Genomic DNA, 26,362 nt, shown 5'->3' with positions numbered 1-26,362 from the left:
CCCCACCTTCCTGATGACTCACTGGTGGCTGGGAAAAAAACATTGTTATGGTGATCACCTTTAGCCCAGTTCCAGCAGGAAAGCACCTGAATGTGTGTGTTGTGTAAATGAAAACGAGTGGTTAACCTCTTCCTTACCCGGGATGAGTACTGCACCTTAAGTGAGATGCAATACCTTGTGGCAACTGAGCCTCAGGGGCGCCACATTTCCATGCTCCCAGCTGTGCAGGGATTAATCCTTTTTGGAGCAGCATGCTGAGACCCAGGTTGCTGATTTTCCTCCACAGCTGGTTTCCTCCTATTTAAGGCTGGGGAGTGTAGTAGGAGACCGCCAAAGATAGTTTCTGCTTGCAGTTGTGATATCCCAGCATCCATGGGGATCCTCTATTTGGTGACCAGCAATTTGTTGTTTGCGCTGTATGAAGCTTCCCTGGAGTGATTTTCTCCTTCTCCTTTGGTTTATCCCCTCCAGTGTCTTCTTGTCTCTCCTCTGTGAATATTTTTGTGTGTGATTTTCAGTTTTACCCCCTAGTCTTTGTCTTGTGGGAGGTGTATTACTTTGTGTCCTGCCCAATCCTGGGTTGGGGTGCGGGGGTACTAGGTCAGGGCCGACAGGAGACAGGGCCAGGTCGGGGACCCGGACCTCCCTACCATTAAAAGTACCTCCAAGGTGAGGGTGAGTGAATGGGTCCCAGTCTTAGGGTCAGCATAGGTCCCCCTATGTCCCCTAGTCACCCATGACAATAATATATTTTATATATTTCAACCTGTTTAGTGCCGTTGCAGTTTAGCTATCTTTCCCTCTCAAAATCATATTTTCCATATCACACTGTTCACTGTAATTGCCTTTTTAAGCTTGACATATAGAGATAAATAGAGGTCACAGCCATTTACTTCAGTGTGGTCAGCTGACAGTTTAGGGTTTGTCTAACATTAACTTGACATAAAGAAAAAGAAGCTTTAGCATATCAGATTTCAACATGTTCTATTATTTCTTCCCACGGTAGTGAATTCTCTACCAGAAACGTCATGGAGTAAGTATGAAGAGCTGACGTGACATGTCCATTGCTATCTTATCAGTATGTCCAGGGAGTATTAAACGTTAATAATATATTTGAACATTACTGGGCCACGCCATGGTATTGTGGTTGGTGAGGGTCTGACCTCTCGAATCTCTGTTGAGTGATGATCACTATAATAAGGGGTCAACGTGCCTTCTTCTTTGCACAGCTATGCTGTAGGTTCCTCTGTACGGGGAACTGCAGGTTCATGCAAATTAATGGAACTATGTTGTTCTGGAATGTTAAGGGAAAATGTGAAGATGAATGGGTGACCCAACAGTCAGACCCCCTATTTATCAGCAGGGAATACTAAGACTAATATTATCCCAACTAAGATAAAGCCATGACTTTCACTGAAAAAATGTGCCGGTTATCTGATACTGTCTATTGTAATAACGGGAACTATTCTGCATTTAGTTGTAAATTATTGTGTTTTATGTCTCTTTAACAACCAACATACTGAAACACCGATGTAATTGAAAACAAATTGTAAATAGATTATTTTTTACAATTCCCTTATCATTTGAATGAAAAATTTATAGACAATTTTTAACACAAGATACTGAAAAATATCCCACAAAACTGTACAATAACTGGCAAATGTGCCACTCAGCTAAAATATACAGCACACGCTTAGATGAAAATAGAAATTCCTATACATTGCGTGATTGAGCGAACTACTGTATCAAGTTCCTTAAGACACCCACGTGACACCAGCCTGAAGGCAGAGCTGTGACCTAGTCCTCTAGTATTATTTTACTGCTTAGTGCCTCATGTACTATGCAGTGATAAAATAAAGGTTTTCCCACAGGAGGACTGTCAAATAGTTAGAGGTCAGTTGGCCTGGAGCTACTTGATTTTACAAATTAGGACTTGCACTCCCAATTCTACGTAATGTCCAAACCTGCAGGATATACACATGAATGCCTTACAACATGCAGTATATCTATATGTTATCCAAAAATAATGCTTTATTGTAAATACAAAACTCTTGTAGTGGTCTCATAGTAACACAGAACGCTTTGTGCCACATGCATCACACAGTGATATGATCTCCCTCAGACATTCTTCCTTTAGACGACACAGGTATAAATCTGTAGACTGTTCTTGGACTAAGAGAAATAATAATGACAGGACGGATGGATGAGCCGGCTGAGATACTAGTCTACACATACAAAATGAACCTATTCAGAAATAGAGATAACACCCAGAAGATGGATAATATACATACAGAATTATATTTTATTGATTTTACATAGTAAGATTAAATGCATACAATACAGATTAAGCTATGTGGACAATGATGGCACTGCCGGGCAACACAGCACTGGTGGATTGTGTAAGGTCAGTCCCAAACACAGTGTAGCATATAGTGTAGCATATAAATAAAGAAGGAACAGTAATACAGAAATACAATGATAGTCGCAGGCAGTGATTTATATATACAGTATCAAAAAATAAGAGAAGTGGTGGATTAATCTATGACAATAATATCCAGATTAAGACAAAGAGATGTATTTTATAAGTAGTTGGCAAATGACTACCAAAAATAACAAAAAAGGCCCAAATAAAACAAGGTAACTGTGCAGGAAATAGATGACGGTATAATACACTTTGCCAAAGCAGCAAAGTTAACCTCTTCCCGAACACTGACATATATTTAATGCTTGCTGGACTTTGTGCAGCGCCGCCGTGAATTTAACATGGGCAGACGAGCAGGGTTTGGTCCAGAATAATGGTGCTAATCACTTTTTGGACCAGGAACATCATAGGGATTGGTTCAGGCCCTGATGATGTTAGCCCTGTGTCAGTACGCCTTCGGCTATGTTACCTTCTCGGTGACGCAGTCAATAATGAAAAATTTGTGAGAGGGAGTAGGCTCTCTCTCTAATCCCACCGGCTCCCCGTAACGTGATTGTGAGGGATGCCGAAGGTAGTCATGGCAGCCAGAGGTCAAATGATGACCTCCAGGTCAGCTAGCAAGGGTGGACTGTAAGACCCAGTCAGAAGCAGGGTTTAACAGGCATTCTGCCAGAGTAAAGCTAACATTGCAATTTATGTAATGAGACCAGTGATCAGAGAAATAAAAGTTGAAGGCCCAAAGTGGGACTAAGTTAACAAAAAAATAAAAAAATAAAATAAATGTAAAATAAGGAATGGAAAAACGGAAAAACAAAAAATACCATAATAAGTACACATTGATAGTTTATAAAAACAAATATAAACAAAGTGCATATATTTGATATAGCCGTATTTATAAAAACTTGATCTATAAAATCATTGCACTTTTTACGACCTACAGTGAACAATGTAAAAAAATAAAAAAGATGGCAAAATTATACTTTTTCATCATATCATTAAACAAAAAAGTTGAATACTGTATAATGAGATCAACAAGTCATATGTGAGTTAAAATGATATTGCTGAAATACCGTATTTTTCGGACCATAAGACGCACTTTTTTCCCCCCAAATGTTCGGGGAAAGTTGGGGGTGCGTCTTATGGTCTGACTGTGGCTGCGGGGAATGTGGGTGCTGTGGTGGAGCGAGTCATCGGGTGCACGAGCAGGCTGTAGCAGCCTGCCGTGACCACGTGGGCCCGCTCATTTAATATGCACGCCCATCCTCCCGCCCATCTCTCAGCGATGAAGTTGGCGCTGACAGGTGGGCGGGGTGATAGGGAATAAACAGCCGGCCCGCATGATCACCCCTGGCAACTGCAGCCTGGAGTGATCATGTGCAGCTGTATTCACTGCCCACCGAACATCATCATCAGTGCGGGGGGCAGTGAATCAGTACACATTACTCACCGTTCCCCTGCAGCACCGCGGTCTCCTGTCTGTGCCGGTCAGCTGACTTGTGACTAGCGGCACGCACAGCGATGACGTCATCGCTGTGCGCACGTGTCCACACGCAGCCGCCGGCACAGACCACTGGAGGACATCGCGATGCCGCAGGAGGACGGCTGCATTCAGCGTCGCTGCCGCTGACATAGACGGTAAGAGGAGCGGTGCTGCTGGGAGTGAGGTGAGGTGAGTATGAACGTTTATTTTTTATGTGCCACAGGATGCAGCCATACACCAGGATGGTGGGGGTATAAGATCAGGATAGGGGTTTATTATGAGCAGCATGGGGAGTATATGAGCAGGATGAGGGTATATAGCAGGCTGGGGAGTATATGAGCAGCATGGGCAGTATATGAGCATCATGGGCAGTATATGAGCAGGATGAGGGTATATAGCAGGCTGGGGAGTATATGAGCTGCATGGGCAGTATATGAGCAGGATGAGGGTATATAGCATGCTGGGGAGTATATGAGCTGCATGGGCAGTATATGAGCAGGATGAGGGTATATAGCAGGCTGGGGAGTATATGAGCTGCATGGGGAGTATATGAGCAGGATGAGGGTATATAGCAGCATGGGGAGTATATGAGCAGGCTGGGGAGTATATGAGCAGGATAGGGGTATATTATGAGCAGCATGGGGTGTATATAGCAGGCTGGGGAGTATATGAGGAGGATGAGGGTATATAGCAGGCTGGGGAGTATATGAGCAGCATGGGGAGTATATGAGCAGGCTGGGGAGTATATGAGCAGCATGGGGAGTATATGAGCAGGCTGGGGAGTATATGAGCAGGACATTACCCCATAATAGTGTCAGCAGCAGATCCTCGCCCCATATGTGTGTCATGACCACATTTTCTGCTTAAAATTTTATTTTCCTATTTTCCTCCTCTAAAACCAGGGTGCGTCTTATGGTCAGGTGCGTCTTATAGTCCGAAAAATACGGTATTCATCTTGTTACCCTTACTCAGCTCCGTCATTGGAGAAATAAAAAAGCTATAGCTTAGTGTGTAAAAGCAGCAAAACATAACTAAACTATATATATGTGGAATTGCTGTGGTCGTACGGAATCAAAGAATAAAGTCGCTTTATTAGTTATACCACATAGTGAATGGCATAAACAAAATATGCAATTCACAAATTGCTGTTTTTTGATCATTCTGCCTCCCAAAAATCAGAAAAGAAATCAATCAAAATGGTGGCAATAAAAGTTTGAACTAATCCTGCATAAACCAAGCCCTCATATTACTGTCGGGCTTAATAGAAAAATTATAGCTGTCAAAATATGGTGATGCCTAATATACAGCTTTTTTTAGTGTGATAGTAGCAAAACCCCAAAAAACTATATGTCTGGTATCGCTGTAATCGTACTGACTAGGACTGAGTAAACCCGAACTGTACGGGACTCGAGCACAGACTGTTACCTATATGCCCACTTCCTGTTCGGGTTTGTCATCCAAATAAAACTTGTTGAAAGATTGCAGACGAGCCAATCAGCAAGTTTTTCTGGTGTGGGCACTTCCGGCCCCATCATGACCATATCAACTATTGGCATGGCTGTCATTAGCAAGGGAAATCACTGTTAAAAAACAAAATTATGTAGACCCCCCCCCCTATTTTGATAGCCAGCATGTGTAAAACAACAGCTACAGGCTGCAGCCTCCACCTGTGAATTTTACCATAGCTGGATATCAAAATAGGCAGGATTCTATGGAGTTGTTTTTTTTAATCATTTAAATAAATAATTTAAAAAGGCAAGGATCCCCCCTATTTTGATAAAAGTCATGGTAAAGCAGACAGGTGGGGGCTGGCAATATCAGGATGGGAGGAGCCATGGATATACCAGCCATATCAAGGCATATCTCATTACTGGGAATCTACACCAAGAATAATCCTTTTTATTTAAAATAAAATACATACACTCTTTGACTCCTTTATTAACCCCCAAAACACCCTTGCAAATCTGACATAAACCATACGATGTCCCACGACAATCCTCAGTTATGCTACATCCAGAGGCTGCAGAGAGGGATAACATGTCCGTTGTCTACAGGCTGCTGGAATTGGTGTGACCTCAGGTGATCAGACTGTCGGACTGGGGACATATCCATGACCCGCAATCCAACAGTCCGGCAGTCAGGTCACCTGAGGTAAAAAATGGGAACCAGGTTCTTCAGTGCTCCATCTCCATCTAAGACAATAATAGATTCAGGAGGAAATACAAGAGCAGGAGGGAAGCTACTAAACAAAAGGAGTAAACTCCACAACCGCACCAAGCAATAAGCACAACTACTGTATCTCCAGAAAGTCTGGGACACCACATCTCACAGTCCAACAAAGACAAACTACACTGTATGCAGAATTATTAGGCAAATTAGTATTTTGATCACATGATAATTTTTATACATGTTGTCCTACTCCAAGCTGCCAATTAAGTAAATCAGGTGATGTGCATCTCTGTAATGAGGAGGGGTATGGTGTAATGACATCAACACCCTATAAAAGGTGTACTTAATTATTAGGCAACTTCCTTTCCTTTGGCGAAATGGGTCAGAAGAAAGAATTGACGGGCTCTGAAAAGTTCAAAATTGTGAGATGTCTTGCAGAGGGATGCAGCAGTCTTGAAATTGCCAAACTTTTGAAGCGTAATCACCAAACAATCAAGCGTTTCATGGCAAATAGCAGAAGCGTGTTGAGCAAGAAAGGCACAAAATAACTGCCCATGAATTGAGGAAAATCAAACGTGAAGCTGCCAAGATGCCATTTGCCACCAGTTTGGCCATATTTCAGAGCTGTAACATTACTGGAGTATCAAAAAGCACAAGGTGTGCCATACTCAGGGACATGGCCAAGGTAAGGAAGGCTGAAAAACGACCACCTTTGAACAAGAAACATAAGATAAAACGCCAAGACTGGGCCAAGAAATATCTTAAGACTGATTTTTCAAAGGTTTTATGGACTGATGAAATGAGAGTGACTCTTGATGGGCCAGATGGATGGGCCAGAGGCTGGATCAGTAAAGGACAGAGAGCTCAACTCCGACTCAGACGCCAGCAAGATGGAGGTGGGGTACTGGTATGGGCCAAAGATGAACTTGTGGGACCTTTTCGGGTTGAGGATGGAGTGGAGCTCAACTCGCAGACCTACTGCCAGTTTCTGGAAGACAACTTCTTCAAGCAGTGGTACAGGAAGAAGTCGGTTATGCTCAAGAAAAACATGATTCTCATGCAGGACAATGATCCATCACATGCAGCCAGCTACTCCACAGCGTGGCTGGCCAGTAAAGTTCTAAAAAATGAAAAAATAATGACATGGCCCCCTTGGTCACCTGATTTGAACCCCATAGAGAACATGTGGTCCCTCATAAAATGTGAGATCTACAAGGAGGAAAAACAGTACACCTCTCGGAACAGTGTCTGGGAGGCTGTGGTGGCTGCTGCACGCAATGTTGATCATAAACAGATCAAGCAACTGACAGAATCTATGGATGGTAGGCTGTTGAGTGTCATCATAAAGAAAGGTGGCTATATTGGTCACTATTTTTGGGGAGTGTTGTTTTTGCATGTCAGAAATGTTTGTTTCTAAATTTTGTGCAGTTATATTGGTTTACCTGGTGAAAATAAACAAGTGAGATGGGAATATATTTGGTTTTTATTAAGTTGCCTAATAATTCTGCACAGTAATAATTACCTGCAGATACAAACAGATATCCTCCTAAGATAGTGACTCGCCCACCCCAGGGCTATGGGACACCCGGTGCCGGGCTGGACTAGTCCGGTGGTAGTCAGTGGTGGCTGGGCCCGGCTCCGTGGCCCTGGTGGGTGTCAGTAGAATATGTGGCTTAAGTTAAAGTTTGTGTTCGTGACGCCACCTGTGGTATGCGGCTAATAAGCCGCCGCTGCTGTGTGAGGCCTCCGGGATGATGTTATAGCAGCAATGGTAGTACTGCTCCCCACAGGTGGAGCAATGCCCGGGGCACGGTTGGTGCTTGTAAGTGTCTATGCAGATGAAATAACTGAGGCAACTTCAGAGGTGCAGTTCAAGTTCTTTTACTCACAGTTCTTGTCAGGGCAGGCAGAACCCTTGGACTGCTGGGACCGCTGTCAGGGACCTCCGTCTTCTGGTTGATTCAGAGTGTGAAATCCGGTTCCCTCTCTTTAGTGTCTCTTTTTCTGCTGTCTTCACTAGCCTTGCCTTAGGTAGATGGACTTGGCTTGGCCTCCATTACAGCCTCCAGGCTGGGGGGTCACCTGTCGGCTGATTACCCCTTTTCTGAAGGTCTGCTCTGGGTTCTGGCCCTGGGAGCTTGCAATTCCCTGGGCCTCGGTTTTTACTGTCTGGAGACTGTCTTTTCGCTCCTCCAGTTTCTAGGGACCGTCCCCTGTCGCAGCTAATCACTCCACCGATGTCACTGTGGAACAGGCCACCGCAGCCTGCAGCTACTCGTAGCGCCTCTGGGCCCTCGGCTTCGGTACCCAACAAGGACTGCTCGTGGTACCTACAGGACTACCCGCGGCCCTGCGACCCTTTCTTTCTTCTTTCTTTCTTTCTTTCTTTCTCCTTGCCTGCCTCCAGCAGGCCCCCTCCTCCCTCCTTGCTCTCGTTCTTCTCCTCCAACTACATGCTGCTTCTCTCCCTCCCTGAGGTAAACTGAAACTAACTTGACCTTCCTTTCTCTATCTGCTCTCTGGTGGCTCCTCCCACCTCCCCAGTTGCTAAGCTACCACCCTATGGGAGCAGGGATGGGTCTTACAGCCCCTCTCAGCATGCAGCATGGGAGGGTTGCCTGCCACTTTCCCTGGTCCTGTGTGTCCCTAGCAATGGGTGTAGTGTGGATTTACCAGGGGACCGGAGTTCACTCTCTTCCTCTCCCAGAATGGGGCATCACACCGCTGATGGGGTGCAATGACCTGTGGCGGCGGAAGCCTCAGGGGCGCCACACTCCCCCACAGCAAATCCCAGCACGTCCTCGGGCTGAAAAACAACAAAAACATGTGGAGAAACTGCAAAAACATTTTTGTATGCAATAACATAAAACAGTAAAACATTTCTTCCCTTTATGGGAGGCACATATCATAAACGTTGCAAACTTCTTATAAAGAAAACTCTAAGTGTGCACTTCCAGTCCATTGCACGGTTCAGGCAAATCCCCCATAATTCTGGTAGGGGGCACAACGGGTGCAACTAATTACATTTTTGGCTACAACAAGTCCAGTAGCCCGGCAGTTCGTTTCTTTCAATCAAACAAAATGACATAATCAACCAGCCATTAAGTCCAATGGCCTGGTTACATAGGACACATAAACAACATACCAGCCACTAAGTCCAGTGGCCTGGTATGACATGCCACATACACTTCCACCGGGGCCCACATTCCAGTTCAGTGGCCCGGTAGCACATAACATGGGGGGTGACGTCTTCAAAAAGAATAAGGGGCAAAACACAGCAGGAAAGGGTGTCGTCTTCGAAAAGAATGAGGGGCAGACAGGGGCTATCTACAGTTCAGCATCTCTTCATCTTTACTTGTAGGGATTCTTCTCCGGCTCCCCACCTGGCAGCAGGTAGACAGCGGTCAGCACAGTCTGCGTCTCCTGCGTGGCTGTAGCAGGCCTGCTGCAAGATGCTGCGGCCTGGGCCTGCTCTGAGGTAGTGCTGCTGGCTTGCATAGGGTTACTGGCTGGCGCGAGGCTGCTGGCTTGCAGGGGGTTACCAGCCATACGGCGCCACTCTGGCTCTTCTGGGGCTGCCTCCTTGTCTTGGCAGGCCGCGCCTGGCATGGCGGCGGCCTGGGTTGGAGTCGCTGCTGCGGTGAGATCTTGGCGGGCCGCACCTGGCGTAGCTGCGGCCCGGATCGGCGTCGCCGTGTCGGGCGTCTCTCCAGGGACCGCGGGCATGGCAGCGGGGGTTGGGGCTCTCGCGCCGGCAGGGGCATTAAATGACTCACCCCTCAGTTGCATCTCCGGTGTTCTGGTGGTCGCTGTCTTGCTGCAGGGTGCTGGTATCGGAGCTGCGGTCGTGGCACGCGCGCCTGCAGGAGGACCGGGCAGGAACCCCACCGGGCAATCCGGGCTCCGCCGGCTGGGGGTGTCACTCTCTTTACCCGGCTCTGCAGCGGCGGCTGGATCTTCTCCGCTCTCCAGGACGCAGGACACAACCCGGTTCTGAGGTGCGTGTCCCGGCTCGGCCACTCCTCCTCTGGCCGCTCGTTGCTCGGCGTCCATCCTTTTAGCTTCTTCTTCCGCTTTCTATGGCGGGCACCGCTTCGCGCGCTTTTCTTGGACAAGGGGGCGGGGCTTCTCTTCGCGCCCTTTCTTCTTGCACGCCCCCCTTCTTCCCGCTCTCAGCAGCGCTAATGGCGGCGGTTTCTCAGTAAAGTACACAGTCTGTCACACGGTTCTTCAGGCGCACAGTACCCGGTTAGACCGGGCACGAAATCCTGTTTGTGACGCCAAAGTTGACTCGCCCACCCCAGGGCTATGGGACACCCGGTGCCGGGCTGGACTAGTCCGGTGGTAGTCAGTGGTGGCTGGGCCCGGCTCCGTGGCCCTGGTGGGTGTCAGTAGAATATGTGGCTTAAGTTAAAGTTTGTGTTCGTGACGCCACCTGTGGTATGCGGCTAATAAGCCGCCGCTGCTGTGTGAGGCCTCCGGGATGATGTTATAGCAGCAATGGTAGTACTGCTCCCCACAGGTGGAGCAATGCCCGGGGCACGGTTGGTGCTTGTAAGTGTCTATGCAGATGAAATAACTGAGGCAACTTCAGAGGTGCAGTTCAAGTTCTTTTACTCACAGTTCTTGTCAGGGCAGGCAGAACCCTTGGACTGCTGGGACCGCTGTCAGGGACCTCCGTCTTCTGGTTGATTCAGAGTGTGAAATCCGGTTCCCTCTCTTTAGTGTCTCTTTTTCTGCTGTCTTCACTAGCCTTGCCTTAGGTAGATGGACTTGGCTTGGCCTCCATTACAGCCTCCAGGCTGGGGGGTCACCTGTCGGCTGATTACCCCTTTTCTGAAGGTCTGCTCTGGGTTCTGGCCCTGGGAGCTTGCAATTCCCTGGGCCTCGGTTTTTACTGTCTGGAGACTGTCTTTTCGCTCCTCCAGTTTCTAGGGACCGTCCCCTGTCGCAGCTAATCACTCCACCGATGTCACTGTGGAACAGGCCACCGCAGCCTGCAGCTACTCGTAGCGCCTCTGGGCCCTCGGCTTCGGTACCCAACAAGGACTGCTCGTGGTACCTACAGGACTACCCGCGGCCCTGCGACCCTTTCTTTCTTCTTTCTTTCTTTCTTTCTTTCTTTCTCCTTGCCTGCCTCCAGCAGGCCCCCTCCTCCCTCCTTGCTCTCGTTCTTCTCCTCCAACTACATGCTGCTTCTCTCCCTCCCTGAGGTAAACTGAAACTAACTTGACCTTCCTTTCTCTATCTGCTCTCTGGTGGCTCCTCCCACCTCCCCAGTTGCTAAGCTACCACCCTATGGGAGCAGGGATGGGTCTTACAGCCCCTCTCAGCATGCAGCATGGGAGGGTTGCCTGCCACTTTCCCTGGTCCTGTGTGTCCCTAGCAATGGGTGTAGTGTGGATTTACCAGGGGACCGGAGTTCACTCTCTTCCTCTCCCAGAATGGGGCATCACACCGCTGATGGGGTGCAATGACCTGTGGCGGCAGAAGCCTCAGGGGCGCCACACTAGCAAATCTAAAATAGCCCCACTCCAACTTCCAAAAATATTAAGCTTTGATATTTATGAGTCTTTTGGGTTGATTGAGAACATAGTTGTTGATCAATAATAAAAAAATCCTCTAAAATACAACTTGCCTAATAATTCTACATGCGGTGTATAGTTGACATACGTGGAAGGATTCAACCAGCATAAATAGAAGGGGAGCAGATCTAATAGGCCTCCCCACAACATGTGATCAAAGCAGCCAGCAGACCAGCAAAGATTAACTCTTGCTAGCCTTGAAAGCTGCATATATGCCTCTGACGTTGACTGGTCAGTATTGGATGATGTCGCAAACTCACAATGAGACCAACAATTTATTTTAAACAACAACAGTTTAGTCAACATTTGAGGTTTCAAAGAATCCAGCTCACCACCACCTGACCTCACTGTGCCTCAGTCTCGGACATCGGCCCTGCCCCGGCCGCACAGCAATGAAGAAAAAGATAAGTCCAGCTGAGTTCCATAGTACTCAGCTGGACTAATCTTTTTCTTCAACATTTTAGGTTCACACTATTTTGTCTGCTACTGTATCTCCTTCTCCTTAGGTGCCACAAACCAACCACTGTATGCAACCTTCACTATCAGCTGGCCATCACTTTTGCTCATGAGGACTTCACTGACTCCTCCAGAATGAACCGTCACTCTCCTATTCAATTGACGACTCCCATGGTGGACTAGTCTGGACGTTTAACTGTTACTGACCCTACAGTCCGTAACTTATTAAGCAAGTTAACAAAACACGTTAGCACATTCAGTACTTACTATACACTAGAAGGTACATCATACATTACTCAGGAATAGAGATAAGTAAACCTGAGGAAGTTTGGTTCAGTGTGTTCAGCTGGACTTCACATGAAGTTCAATTTGGGACCTGGACTTGACCTGGACTTGACCTGAACCTCAATGGAAGTCACTAATTGAACAGTTCGGGTCTCCGCCCATATGCAGCCAGCTAAAAGCAAAATACTCTTTGGAGGAGTGTGAGGTTTTCCATTTTTGGGGGATGCACACTACTGATCACATTGTTATTACCCCCAGTGTGAGCCATTCAAACACTGCAAGTGACTCGCACTGGGCTGAGCACCAAATGTACCCAACCAAGTGTTGTTCGCACAAATGGTTTTGATACTTAAACTACCTGGACTCCGAAGTCTGTTTTTTTGTAAAGTTTTTGTTCGATACGTTCGGGACCTGGACTTGATATGAACTTGATACCGGATCCCGAACCCCGAACCCCATTTAACCCCTTTACGACCAAGACCGTACTGCTACACCCTTGGTCATGTTGGGGTAATCACCGCCGGCTGCTGCGGTGAGCCAGCAGTGATCCCTGCACGTCTGCTGATTTGAACAGCAGACATGTGTGGTTTACAGGCGCAGGTGAATCCGCAATCCACCCAGCGCTTGTTAACCTCTTAGATTGTGCTGTCAAAATGTGACAGCAAGATTTAAATGGTCACAGCGGGGAATGCGCTGTTTCCTGCCACCATCATAGGCCCCATGACACAATCACGGGGAGTCAGTGGTTGCCATGATAGCAATGGGTCATGTGATGACCCTTGTTGCCATCATGACGTATTTCCTGTCAGAGCTGACAGAGCACCAGCAGTGACAATAAAGAAGCATTTCTGCTGATCAGAGCTCTGCAGCTCTGATAAACAGAAATGCACAGGTGATAAGATATTGCAGTGATCAATTCCCCCAGGAGAACTAGTAAAATAAAGAAAATAAGTTAAAAAAAAGTTTATAAAAATACGAAAAAATAAAAAAAACTAAAAGTTCAAATCACCCCCTCCCATTCGCTCCATTGAAAATAAAACAGTTACCTAATATGTACTGTATTTATTTTTTATTTTTTTATCACCACTTTCAGAATTGCCCGATCTATCAAAATATAAAATCAATTAATCTGATCGATACATGGCATGGAGTGCAAAAAGTTTCAAACGCCAAAAGTAACTTTTTTGGTCACCACAAATTTTTTTAAAAGGAAAAATGTACCATCTGCACAAAAATAATATAATTAGAAACATCAGCTCAATACGCAAAAGCCATCTCTGCGCCCCAGATCCCAAAAAATGAAAACACTACAGGTTTTGGAAAACGGCACCAAAAGCGCAATTCTTTTTTTTTACAAACTTCTGAATTCTTTTTATCCCCTTAGATAAAAGTAAAAGAATACATATTTGGTATTACGAACTCATACTGACGTGAGGCATCATATGGACAAATCAGGTTTACTTTTTGAGAACACAGTGAATAAAATATCCCAAAAACAATTGCACTATTTTTTCCAATTTTCCAGTACACTTTATTGTAAAACTAATGATTTATTTCAAAAGTACAACTCACCCCGCAAACAACAAGCCCTCATAAGTCATATGGCAAAATTTCCAGAAATATATAAAAGTTAGGGCTCGTGGAAGAATGGGAGCAAAAAATAAAAATGAATAAGGGAAAATTGCGCGGGGGTGAAGGGGTTAAGTCAATGGAGACCCAAACATCTGTGCTGTAAAATGGGCCTGGGGGCTGCAAAAGTAAGCAAATTGTTGTCAATTGTTCTGCAAATGTAGATATGAAATTTAAAAAAAAAATTACATCGGTTGCCCCCTATTTTTGATGACAAGCGCAGGTAAAACAGACAGCTGCAACCCTCAGCAGTCAACTTTACCTTGGCCGGTTATCAAAAATAGAGGGGATTGCATGTCTTTTCTTTAATGATTTCATTAAATAAAAAAGTTGGCTTCACCCTATTTTTGATAACCAGACAATATAAAACAGACAGCTGAAACTCTCAGCAGTCAGTTTTACCTTGGCTTGTTATCAAAAATAAAGGGGATCCCTCACCGTTTTTTTTTGTTTTGTTTTTCTTTAAATTCTGTAAATAAATAATTTTAAAAAACCATTGTGGGCTCTGCCCAGGATTTATTTGGAATTGATAAACTGGTGAAGGAAGGCATTTATTTTCCTGTGTATGTGTCTTTTTTTAACTCTATACTTACAGGGTTAGTAAGGGGGTGTATGATAGATGCTTATCCATTACTAACCCCTGGGCTTGATGTCAGCTGTAAATTGACAGGTGACATCAACTCCACAAGTATTGCCCCAATTGCTCTGCACCAGGGCAATTGGAGGGAGCTGGATAAAACGCCATAATTGGTGCATTTAATGGATGTGCTACTTCAGGGGTGGCTACGGGCTACTATTTTTAGGCTGGTAGGGGGCCAAAAACCTTGGCCCTTTCAAGCCTGATAATACCAGTCCCCCTATCTGTCTGCTTTAACGTGACAGGTTTTTTATTATGTATTTAATTTTTATTTTTTTTTGTTTCCAAAAAATGGCATGGTATCCCCTCTATTTTCAATAATCAGCCAAGGTAAAGCTGACATCTCAGTGTTACAGCCCATAGCTGTTTGTTTTATCTGTACTGATTATCATAAATAGGCTAAAGCCCATGTCATTTTTTTATCTTTACTGTTCACATCAGTATACAGTCATCTTCTGCATGCACTAAAGGTTGTTGATTGACTGTGCTGTAGCCATTCAACAAACTTTATTAATATTTGAACAGTACCTGAACATCAAACGCGGAAACAGACTTTTTCTTAAATGTCCGTGTTTGAGTCCGACACCTAGAGTTCGGGTTCACTCATCCCTTCTGTGGAGACACCAGGGTTAGTGGGTGCTCTCATCAGCTGGGCTGGCTATCCTTAGAAAGACTGCATGGACCATGGCTTATCTCACTGAATACCCGTACTCCTTCCCCATTAGCAGAACACTACACTGTTAATACAGGGTGAAGATACGACACTCCAGTAAGACTTTACTGGGTCACCAACAGTCAACAGCATATAGTAAACTTCCAGGAAAATCACAAGATGGTACAAGCGAGAGAGTCTCACCCTTCCACTGTCCCACCAGGGATTAGAGTCTTTGTAAATGTGGAGACTCCAGGGCCAACTATCCCAGCCAACAGCACCCTGCTTTTGGCTGGCACCCACTTAGAGGAGATAGCAGCAAACTTACGAAGCTGACCAAGCACAGCAAGTTGCACTGACGAGCAATTTTTTTAAACTTTTGATTTTCAGGCTCCATATCTCACCATCTATTATGGCTTTAAGCATGAGACTGCCTTCATATTATAGACAATCATCTTAGCTATCTCATACATAAATTTGACTTGCAACTATATTAGCATATGATTAGTTATGCAAATTATTGTCATCTAACAACATTATTACTGCATTGCTCCTTGTGTTTCAAAAAAATTTTTCTTCTTGTATACTACACATTACAACCTGTTCTCACATCTCCTAATAGCTCAGTATGTTATTAGGTTGATTCTCAAATGAAAGATCACTGGTTCGAATCAAGGAGTAGCCATGATGAAGATTTTCCAAGAAAAAGAAACCGCATCATCCAGCTCATTGATAGCTGTGTCTCAGCCAAGAAAATTGCCAAACTGCATCATGTGAGTGCCATGACAGATGGAAGAATAAGAAATGAAGTGCATCCATTCAAAAGCCAAGTTGGGGACTTCCAGGCAAAATATCAGTGTCAACAAGACAGCTCATCGCAAATTCTATTGCTTCTGGATCGACAAACACGGCCGTGGAGGAGGTTCATATGATGCATAATACTGAGATCACACATGTCCATGTAAGCACCGTGAGATGCACATTACACAAGTTTTGGATAGTGTCCCAAAAAAAGGTGAAGAAGCCTCAACTTCAGTATTGTCATAAGAAATGTCAGCTCGAGTTTGCATAAAAGTCCAAAAAGTGGACAGCAGAAGATTGGAAACAAGTAATTTTAAGCGATGAGATGAAAGTCAATATACTAAGCTCTGATGGATGCAAAGGGATAGGCTATGTGCCCAGAATTTATAGTGATCTCAATGCTGAGATATATCTGAGTATCCTACAAGATGAGTTATTTTGTACACTCAATTACTGTGGGTATGAAAAGGACTACATTGTGTTCCAGGAGGACAACATCCCTAAGCATATGTTGAAATTGGCGAAGAAATGGTTCAATGACAATGAAGTAAAGGTGCTGGATTGGCCTCCACAGTTCCAAGAACTCAACCTAATTGATCACTTGTGAGTAGAGTTGAAGAAAATGCTATATACATACCTAAGTGAGTTGACCAGTTTACACCAACATTGGGACCGTATAGAAGCGACCTGGGATCAGATTTCGGTTGAGACATGCTTGACTCTGCTCGAGAGCATACCCAGGCAGCTTTGAAAGCCAAAGTTGGATTTACAAAAATACTAATAAAATATTAAAATAAAACTTTACATTTTTAGGAGCAAAACAGTAACAATGCAGTAACATTACAAGAATCTGCATAACTAATCATATGCTGAATAGTTGCAAGTCAAATTTGTATATGTGATAACCAAGATGATTGTCTTTAAAATGAAGGTAGTCTCACACTGAAAACTGTACTGGATGGTTAAATATGAAAAGTTCAAAAATTATTACCCTTATGTTCATCACTGTATGTAGCTAGGTGACCGGATTGTTCCAAACTGCGTTCTCCAAGGGAATTTGTGGGCTCAATCTTGGGCTGTGGAGCAGTTCTGTAATATTTTACATGGATCTATGGGATCTAGGCTGAAGTCCTGTAGAACTACACTAGTAACAGGGTAAGGCCCTTTTTAAATCCGTCAGTTCGCATTTCAGGGTATTGTGTTTTACAGAATTGGTGGGAGTTGGCTGTCCCTTCATTGGCAGCAAGATCAATCCGAATGCATAATTGTCCTCTGAATGATGTAGTCTAAAGGCCCCTTTACACACTGAAACTTTCTAGCGATCCCACCAGCGATCCCAACCTGGCCGGGATCGCTACAAAGTCTCTGGTGAGCTGTCAAACAGGCAAACCTGGCCAACGACACAACAGCGATCCGGACCTGCAGAATGACCTAGCTAGTCATTGGGGACGTTGTAAAGCAGCTTTTTGAAAGGGAAGTCGCTAACGAAGTCGCTGTAAAGTCCCCTTTACACACTAAAACTTTGCTGCACAGCGGGAAACAAAGGACCAAAGAATGGTCCTGAACGATTTGTAGCGATCACAACTTCACAGCAGGGGCCAGGTTGCTGATGTGTTTCACACACTGCAATGTCGCTGGGGAGGTCGCTATAACGTCACAAAACCGGTGACGTTACAGCGATGTCGTTTGCGATGTTGCAGTGTGTAAAGCCACCTTAACGGGACTGTGGCAATCAACAATCAGGTGGCATTCCACGAATTAACAGACAAAAGGGCTCTGGACAGTATAACATGAAACAATGGCTAATGTCTCTTGATTTATCGAACAAAGGAATAATACGTCTGGCATAATTAAGAACAATTCACCCCCGCACAAGTGGCCAGGTTGACGTTGAGCCATCACACACATTACAGTACATTACATCACAATTAACATTCATCAATATTCACAAAAGACGCAGGACATTATTCACAATACACAAAATAACAATACAATGACTCGATTGGTGTCTTCTGGGGCAGGAACATGACCACAATAGTCCACCACTCTTACATCTATTTGTATTTTTTTTTCCACAGGTGACAAAAGAGAAACACAAAATGAATTTGGAACACAACAGTGTAGGTATGTATACTGTGTTCATGCAATTCATGTTACTTAAGGAATGATCAAATGTAACATTACTGGAAATTTGATGGTTCCTGTAAACATTAATAGCCTTCATAAGTCTCCTTCTAGTTCTTTACACAAAGAAATTCTGTAAATTTTCGATTTTATTTACATTGATCCTGGGCTCAGATATGGCTGCATGTTTATAACAATATATACAAAATTTCAGCCTCATTTATAGATTAGAGAGGTAAAAATTTTTTATGTACGGTAAGTGGTTACACTAATGTGAAACTGTATACCACCACCCACTGTTCTAAAATAACCATGGATAAGCTGATTCCAGAAACGTGAAAAACAATTTACAGAAGAGAATCAGAAACAAATCACAAAAAAGATAATCTTTATTGTAACAAAATCAATGAAAATGCAAAATGAGGTGCAGTAACAGGGAAAGTGCACAAGGTGATGTACCAGAACAGCAGGGAGAAAAGTGCTAGGTGAAAAAGTTCCATTCAAATATCAACCAGACATTTCAACCTAATCAAGGGTTAAATGCAACAGTATTAAGTCCACAATTTGGCCAATACATAAGAGTCCCAGTGATATGAATCTAGATTATAATGGCAACAGTGGAACAGAATGTAAAGAACCTATAAACACTTACTCACCGCTGGAATGGTGCCAGATCCCGACAGACACACGTTTCGGCGATAGCCTTCGTCAGGGAGGGTGTGGCCACATACCCCTGATGAAGGCTATCTTTTTTATGATTTGTTTCTGATTCTCTTCTGTAAATATGTTTATTACAATGAAGCATACGGAATAATCCCCCGCAAGACACCTGAAATACCAAAAGCCTTCTATACTGCTGAAAAATCTGAGTTTAAGGATTATTTTACACATTCTTTTAGTATGTGTGCTATCTGTTAATTTTTTTGGACAGATCACAGGCCCATAGCAGTGTTCCTTTTTTCTAAGGACATATTGTCTGAATGAAAGAATGCATCAAGGATTGTAAAAAAAATTTAACCAACCAAGGAAATGCACTGGATAAATAATTTAGTTTCACAAAAATGTTTATTTAAGATTAAGAATAAATTAAAATGTCATACAATTATGGTTGTTAGATTGGAGAGAATATACAGGTGAAAAGATTTCCCTGGGTTAGTCCCTTTAACATTAATTACATTGTTGGCATAAAACACTGAGCATAGATGAAAGAATTATGATCCTTATAAATAACTGGTGTAACATCAAATTCATCAGATCAAATTCATTAATTAATAGTATGAATATTAAATAAATAAATAAGTACATGAATAAATAGATAATTAATGCTATAATTAAGTATTGTAATACCAAATACTACCCCACATGAATTGTGTACCGTTTTTTAAAAGGATCATAAAGATGAAAAATGATCAAATATCTGCAGTGTTATGCTATGTAAACTGTACCCTGTAAGTTGAAACTAATATATCAATAAAATGCAAATGCTAAATATCAATATGGAATTTCCACACAAGGATACACATAGAAACCATGCAGTGATAAGGAATACACAGCATATAACTTAACTCAGGATAATCAAATGATTAGTAGATACTAAACATCACCAACAGTGGCAAAAGAATTGTTTAGTACATACCAGGGACCCCAGGGATGCTCCTAATGCACGTTTTTTTCTCCCAATGCACGTTTCCCTTGAGAAAGACGCGAAACTCGCAAACAGAATATATGCAGATATTTTATCATTTTTCATCTACTGTATATGATCCTTTTAAACAATGGTACACAATTTGTGTGGGGTAGTATTTGGTATTACAATACTTAATTATAGCATTAATTAATTATCTATTTATTCATGTACTTATTTATTTATTTAATATAGATACCAGTAATCAATTAGATCTGATCCCCCACATGAATTTGATGTTACATCAGTTATTTATAAGGATGATAATTCTTTCGTCTATACTCAGTGTTTTATGCCAACAATGTAATTAATGTTAAAGGGACTAACTCAGGGAAATCTTTTCACCTGTATGTTCTCTCCAATCTAACAACCATAATTTTATGACATTGAATTCTATTCTTAATCTTATATAAACATTTTTGTGAACTAAATTATTTATCCAGTGCATTTCCTTGGTTGGTTAAAATTGATTATATGTACCGGATTTCTTATTATGTTTTGTGGTATATTAAGGATTCTAAAAAATAACAAGGACGAAAAATGGCCCCAGTATATTGGAAAAAACACAACCTGTTTTTCATCTATGAACCCAGCCAAATGTCACCCGTTTGCTGGTATTATAGAGAGGGAAAAAACAGATGAGTCAACAGACATTTTAACAATGGAAGCAATCAACTAATTTGTATTGAAATAATATATTATTGTTGTGGAAATAGTCTTTAATAACAGCTAAAATTGCTATGCATATTTGTTTTATTTTTATTTTTCTTTAAAGAAAAGAAAACTCAAAATCTGAAAACAGGCAAATAACAAACATACGAAAAATTCCTTGCAAAAATGTACAGACCCAGACTGAGTATAATGAAGCAGAAGCAGCTATAAGTAAAAATGGTGAGTGGAAATCCACAGTGTTGTATATTTTATTATATTTCATTTTGATACAAATATAACTTTATTTATATTGTCAGATTAGTGGGGGTCTTACACCTACCATGCCTACTGAACAAAACCGCATAGCTCCACAAATTATCTAGTCACCGCTGCCAAGTACTGCAGATCAGTTGTGTTGTTCAGATTCACGACTTCTTGCCGCTGGAGGTGACAACAGCTGATTCTCAACCTATCCAATATTGATAACTTATCCTAAGGAAATGTTCTCAGTATTATTTGCCTGAAGAACCCTTTAGGCAATCAGCACAGAGTAAGTACTTGTCATGTACAGGTAATTTCTACCCTGATTTTTTCCATTACTCGATGTATCCTTAGGGGTACTTTGCATGCTGCGACATCGCAGGCCGATGCTGCGATGCTGAGCGCGATAGTCCCCGCCCCCATCGCAGCTGCGATATCCTTGTGATAACTGCTGTAGCGAACATTATCGCTACGGCAGCTTCACATGGACTCACCTGTCCTGCGACCGTCGCTCTGGCCGGCGACCCGCCTCCTTATTAAGGGGGCGGGTCGTATGGCATCACTGCGACGTCACACGGCAGGCGGCCAATAGGAGCAGAGGGGCGGAGATGAGCGGGATGTAAACATCCCGCCCATCTCCTTCCTTCCGCATATCCTACGGAAGCTGCAGTGACGCCGGTAGGAGATGTTCCTCGCTCCTGCGGCTTCACACACAGCGATGTGTGCTGCCGCAGAAACGAGGAACAACATCGGACCGTCGCGTCAGCGTAATCATGGATTACGCCGACGCTGCACCGATGATACGACGCTTTTGCGCTCATTAATCGTATCATCGAGCCTTTACACACTACGATGTTGCATGCGATGCTGGAAGTACGTCATTTTCAATTTGACCCCACTGACATCGCACCTGCGATGTCGTAGTGTGCAAAGCCCACCTTAGACCTCAGTCACTTAATCATGCTAAAACCCAAAGTGTACATGCAGATGTTAAGTTACTAAAATCTACCGTCGGTGCATTTGTTACAATGTCCTGTTCATTTTGAAATTTATTTGTTCTCTTCACGTAACTGGATAAGAAGTACTCTATAGATCAGGGGTCTTCAACCTGTGTCTCGCCCATGATGTGTGACCCGCGAGAGGGTGCTAGCTTATTGCATAAGCAAAAGATCTAGCAAACAGCATTGAAGAACAGGTCTCCAGATGGTGACTTTTTTGAGTAGCCCTGCACAGAAGAGCAGCTCTAAATGGGGTTAAGGTAGGAATCCCTGGATTTTGGCATACTGCCTTGGTATAATTTCTGTGAAAAATCTTTGTCATTATACCAGTAATGGGAGCTCTGGGTTGTCACTACTTGACGATGGCTCACGACCCATTTTCAGAGATGAATGTGACTCTCGAGGTTAGAAAGGTTGTGAACCTCTGCAAAAGATATATCACATCAGATAACCCAGATTCAAAGGTTGCAGATAAATGTATGTATTTGAGTTCCTTACTATTATCTTTGAAGCCTTCCAGCTCAAAGGCCACATTCATAGTTTGTATCCTCCTTTAGGTTTTTTTGCAATACATTGTTTTGCCACAATTTCTCAAAATTTCAACAAAAACGATGCAGACTAAATAAGCAGGTACAGCATCTCCACTGGTCGGTTCATCTACTAACTGTCAGAGGTAACTGTCTTGAACTGTAAATAAGAACTTGCAGTTTTTAACACAACCAGAAAATTATATGTCCCATTGAATGTCTGGATAGTTAAAATCCCCGCTATTAAGGACCTGATTATTATTTGATGACTTTTTAAGGGTATGTTCCCACGTTGCAGATTTGTTTGCAGATTTTCTGCACCTAAAACTGCATTTCTTGATGGGAAACACACTTTGGAAAAAACGTGCGTTTTTTTGGCCACAGTTCCGCGTCTTTTGATGTGTTTTTTTATGCATTGTGATAGGAAAATATTAATGACATATCAATTGTTTGATGCAGTTTTTTTTTCTGCACCAAAATCTGCAAGGAATAAAATCTGCAACATGTGTACATTACTTCAAGATTCTCATAGACTTTGCTGAGATGCGTTTTCCCTTGCAGATTGATTAAAATTTGCAAGAAAAATCTTATCAAAAATGCAAAAAAATGCAGCCTGTGCACACAGCTCAATTTATTGCAGCACTTCATCCTCTGCCTGTTTAGCTCTATTAGGAGGTTTATCGCAAACTCCAATTACCAGCTTTCCGTTATTGCCCTCCCCATTTACATTTACCCTTACTGACTCTACATTGTCACAGCTCACCCCAATGTCCTCATTGAGCACAGGTCTTAAGTTAGATTAAATGAAATACACACATCTCCACTTTTTTTGTCTTTCCTATCCTTTTTGAATGTAGTGTATCTCTCTATGTTTTTCACCCAGCCATGGCTTTCGTTACTTACTTTCTTGTTTAGAGTTGAAAAAAAATGTTTTATGAAACTCAGTCTTGTAAAAATTTTAGAAATTGTCCTTGTATTCAGTGAGAATAAAAAAAATCTTCCTTTTCAAATGGGGTGTACAGATTTATGCCAAATACTCTATTTTAATTTTATATCCGCATCAGAACATCCAATTAGACACCCTGTTTTAAACAGTTCTTCCCAACAGATTAGTATGCTATAGCTGCAAGTACAAGTGCTTCTCAATAAATTAGAATATCCTTAAAAAGTTACTTTATTTCACTAATTCAATACAAAAAGGAAAACGCATATATTATATAGTCATTACAAACAGAGTGATCTATTTCAAGTATTTATTTCTGTTATTGTCGATGATTATGGCTTACAGCCAATGAAAAACCAAAATTACTTATCTCAGAAAATTGAATAATTAACACAAAACACCTGCAAAGGCTTCCAAAGCATTTAAAATGGTCACTTAGTCAGGTTCAGTAGGCTACACAATCATGGGGAAGCCTGCTGACTTGACAGATGTCCAGAAGGCAGTCATTGACACACTCCACAAGGAGGGTAAGCCACAAAAGGTCAGTGCTAAGGAAGTTGGCTGCTCACAGAGTGCTGTATAAAAGCATATTAATGGAAATTGGAGTGGTTGGAAAAAGTGTGGTAGAAAAAGGTGTACAAGCAACCAGGATAACCGCAGCCTTGATAGGATTGTTAGGAAAAGGCAATTCAAAAATTTGGGGGAGATTCACAATAAGTCGACTGCTGCTGGAGTCAGTGCTTCAAGAGCCACCACACACAGATATATCTAGGACATGGGTTACAACTGTCGCATTCCTTGTGTCAAGCCACTCATGACTGATAGACAATGCCAGAAGCGTCTTACCTGGGCCAAAGAGAAAAAGAACTGGGCTGTTGCTCAGTGGTCCAAGGTGTTGTTTTCAGATGAAAGTAAATTTTGCATTTCAGTTGGAAATCAAGGTCCTAGGGTCTGGAGGAAGAGTGGAGAGGCCACAATCCAAGCTGCTTGAGGTCTAGTGTACTGGTGAAGGTCCACTGTGTTTTATCAAAACTAAAGTCAGCGCAGCCGTCTACCAGGACATGTTAGAGCACTTCATGCTTCCCTCTGCTGACAAGCTTTTTGGAGATTTAAATTTCATTTTCCATTAGGACTTGGCACCTGTCCACACTGCCAAAAGTACCAATACTTGGTTTAATAACCACAGTATCCAAACCACAGTATCACTGTGCTTGATTGGCCAGCAAACTCGCCTGACCTAAACCCCATAGAGAATATATGGCGTAGTGTCAAGAGGAAGATGAGAGACACCAGACCCAACAATGCAGACAAGCTGAAGGCTGCTATCAAAGCAACCTGGGCTTCCCTAACACCTCAGCAGTGCCACAGGCTGATCCCCTCCATGCCACGCCGCATTGATGCAGTAATTCATGCAAAAGGAACACCCCGACCAAGTATTGAGTGCATTTACTGTACAGACTTTTCAGTAAGCCATTTTTTTCAGTTGGTCTAATATAAAATTCTAATTTTCTGAGATAATGACTTTTGGGTTTTCATTGGCTGTAAGCCATTATCATCAACAGAAACAAACACCTGAAATCGATCACTCTGTAGTGATTCCATATAATATGTTTACCTTTTGTATTGAATTACTGAAATAAATTAACTCTTTGATGATATTCTAATTTATTGCACATGTATATACCTTTTTTTTCACAACATGTTCCCTTCAACATTTCGTTTGCTACATTTTATATTATCAGTTTGGAGAGGGTGATAAACACTTGGCTTTTATCTAAGAGGCATATTTAAGAATTCAATATTTTATGAAAAAAGTAGCGTTGTTTAGCTATTTGTAATTTTTTTTTGCCCTTCACATAACTCAACTCAGAAAAAAAGCTAATTTTAGTAGTAGAAATAATTTGAGCCCATTTATCATGTTTCTCTTTCTCAGGTATCCAGTGATCCAATCAATATAAACCATATAAGTCAATGTCAACACTTTCACTCTATTTGAAGTAAATGTGGCTGAGCAGGGATAGAATTCTTGGCTGTTCACCAATTTCTCAAATGAGAATGACTTTAATCTAGTGTAGGATGCCATTAAACTGTTTGCATTTCCACACCTGACTATAATCCAAGTTATTATATGACATAATTGTATTTCATGATACAAAATGTGCACAGTTGGGCTTCTCTTGACATAGAAAAATGTTTGTACCATTGATTAAAAGATGTTTGAATGAGATATATCAAGGAGAAGATTGATCAATCTTTTCAAAGGGGGTGAGAACATGCCAGTATCTTTCTCTCTTTTTATGTACTGCAGCAATAAGAAGTTACAGGTTTTTAGAGAAACATGGATGAGACAACTCTGTTATAAGATTGTGCAGGAAGTTGCACAAGAAGGATGCCACCAATGGATTACTTATGTGCATTGAACAGTATATTTTCAAAGTCTAAAAATTCCCTTAAAAATGTCAGGTTTTTGATACTTAAAGATATCATAACAATAGGAATAATATCAGAACTTTTTCCAGCATGTTGCAGACAACATTCCTTGAAAAACTCTGTTTGACAGGGTGCATTTTACCACTGACACCTGAATGAGCAAGCATAGCCAGGGGCGTTACCTCTCGCTGACTGGGCACTGGGTGACTCTGGTGGCTGCGGGGACAGACTAGTAGAGATGAGCAAACCTTTCAAAGTTCGGTTCGCCCAGCCTTTCCAAACAAATACTTCTGAACTAATACCAAACTGAACACCAAACCTTTTTGAAGCTCAATGGAATCAATTGCCCCCCCTTCATTTCCCTATAGTGTCTTTGCACAACAGTGAGGTATGGTCCATGAAACACACAGGATGTGGCCTGGTATTTCAATTTTCAAAATCAAAAGGTGCATGAGCGACAGGATTAGGCCTTTTGCTACCACACCTCTGCCAGTACAAACAAGACACAGCTTGGAAACCCATCTTGGAGTCTTGATATTTAAAAACATTTCAGGCAGACAGCAGGACAGTGGCATCAATTGCCCAACCCCCCCCCCCTCCATTTCCCCATAGTGTTTTTGCACAGCAG

At 42.7% G+C, this 26,362-nt stretch overlaps 1 protein-coding gene across 1 annotated transcript in view; it reads left to right on the top strand.

The window, feature by feature from the left end:
• ERICH6B (glutamate rich 6B) overlaps positions 1-26,362 on the top strand; it is a 441,806-nt gene that overhangs the window by 67,217 nt on the left and 348,227 nt on the right. Inside the window, exons 3-4 of the mRNA XM_075334387.1 lie at positions 18,195-18,240; positions 20,700-20,815. Coding sequence (XP_075190502.1) covers positions 18,195-18,240; positions 20,700-20,815 — 162 coding nt within the window. The remainder of the gene's footprint in view (positions 1-18,194; positions 18,241-20,699; positions 20,816-26,362) is intronic.

This window comes from Anomaloglossus baeobatrachus, chromosome 2, assembly GCF_048569485.1.
Source record: "Anomaloglossus baeobatrachus isolate aAnoBae1 chromosome 2, aAnoBae1.hap1, whole genome shotgun sequence".
In the NCBI taxonomy this organism is placed as follows: Eukaryota; Metazoa; Chordata; class Amphibia; order Anura; family Aromobatidae; genus Anomaloglossus; species Anomaloglossus baeobatrachus.
The sequence above is the reverse complement of the archived record's forward strand: the minus strand, read 5'-3'. Positions and strand labels throughout refer to the sequence as shown.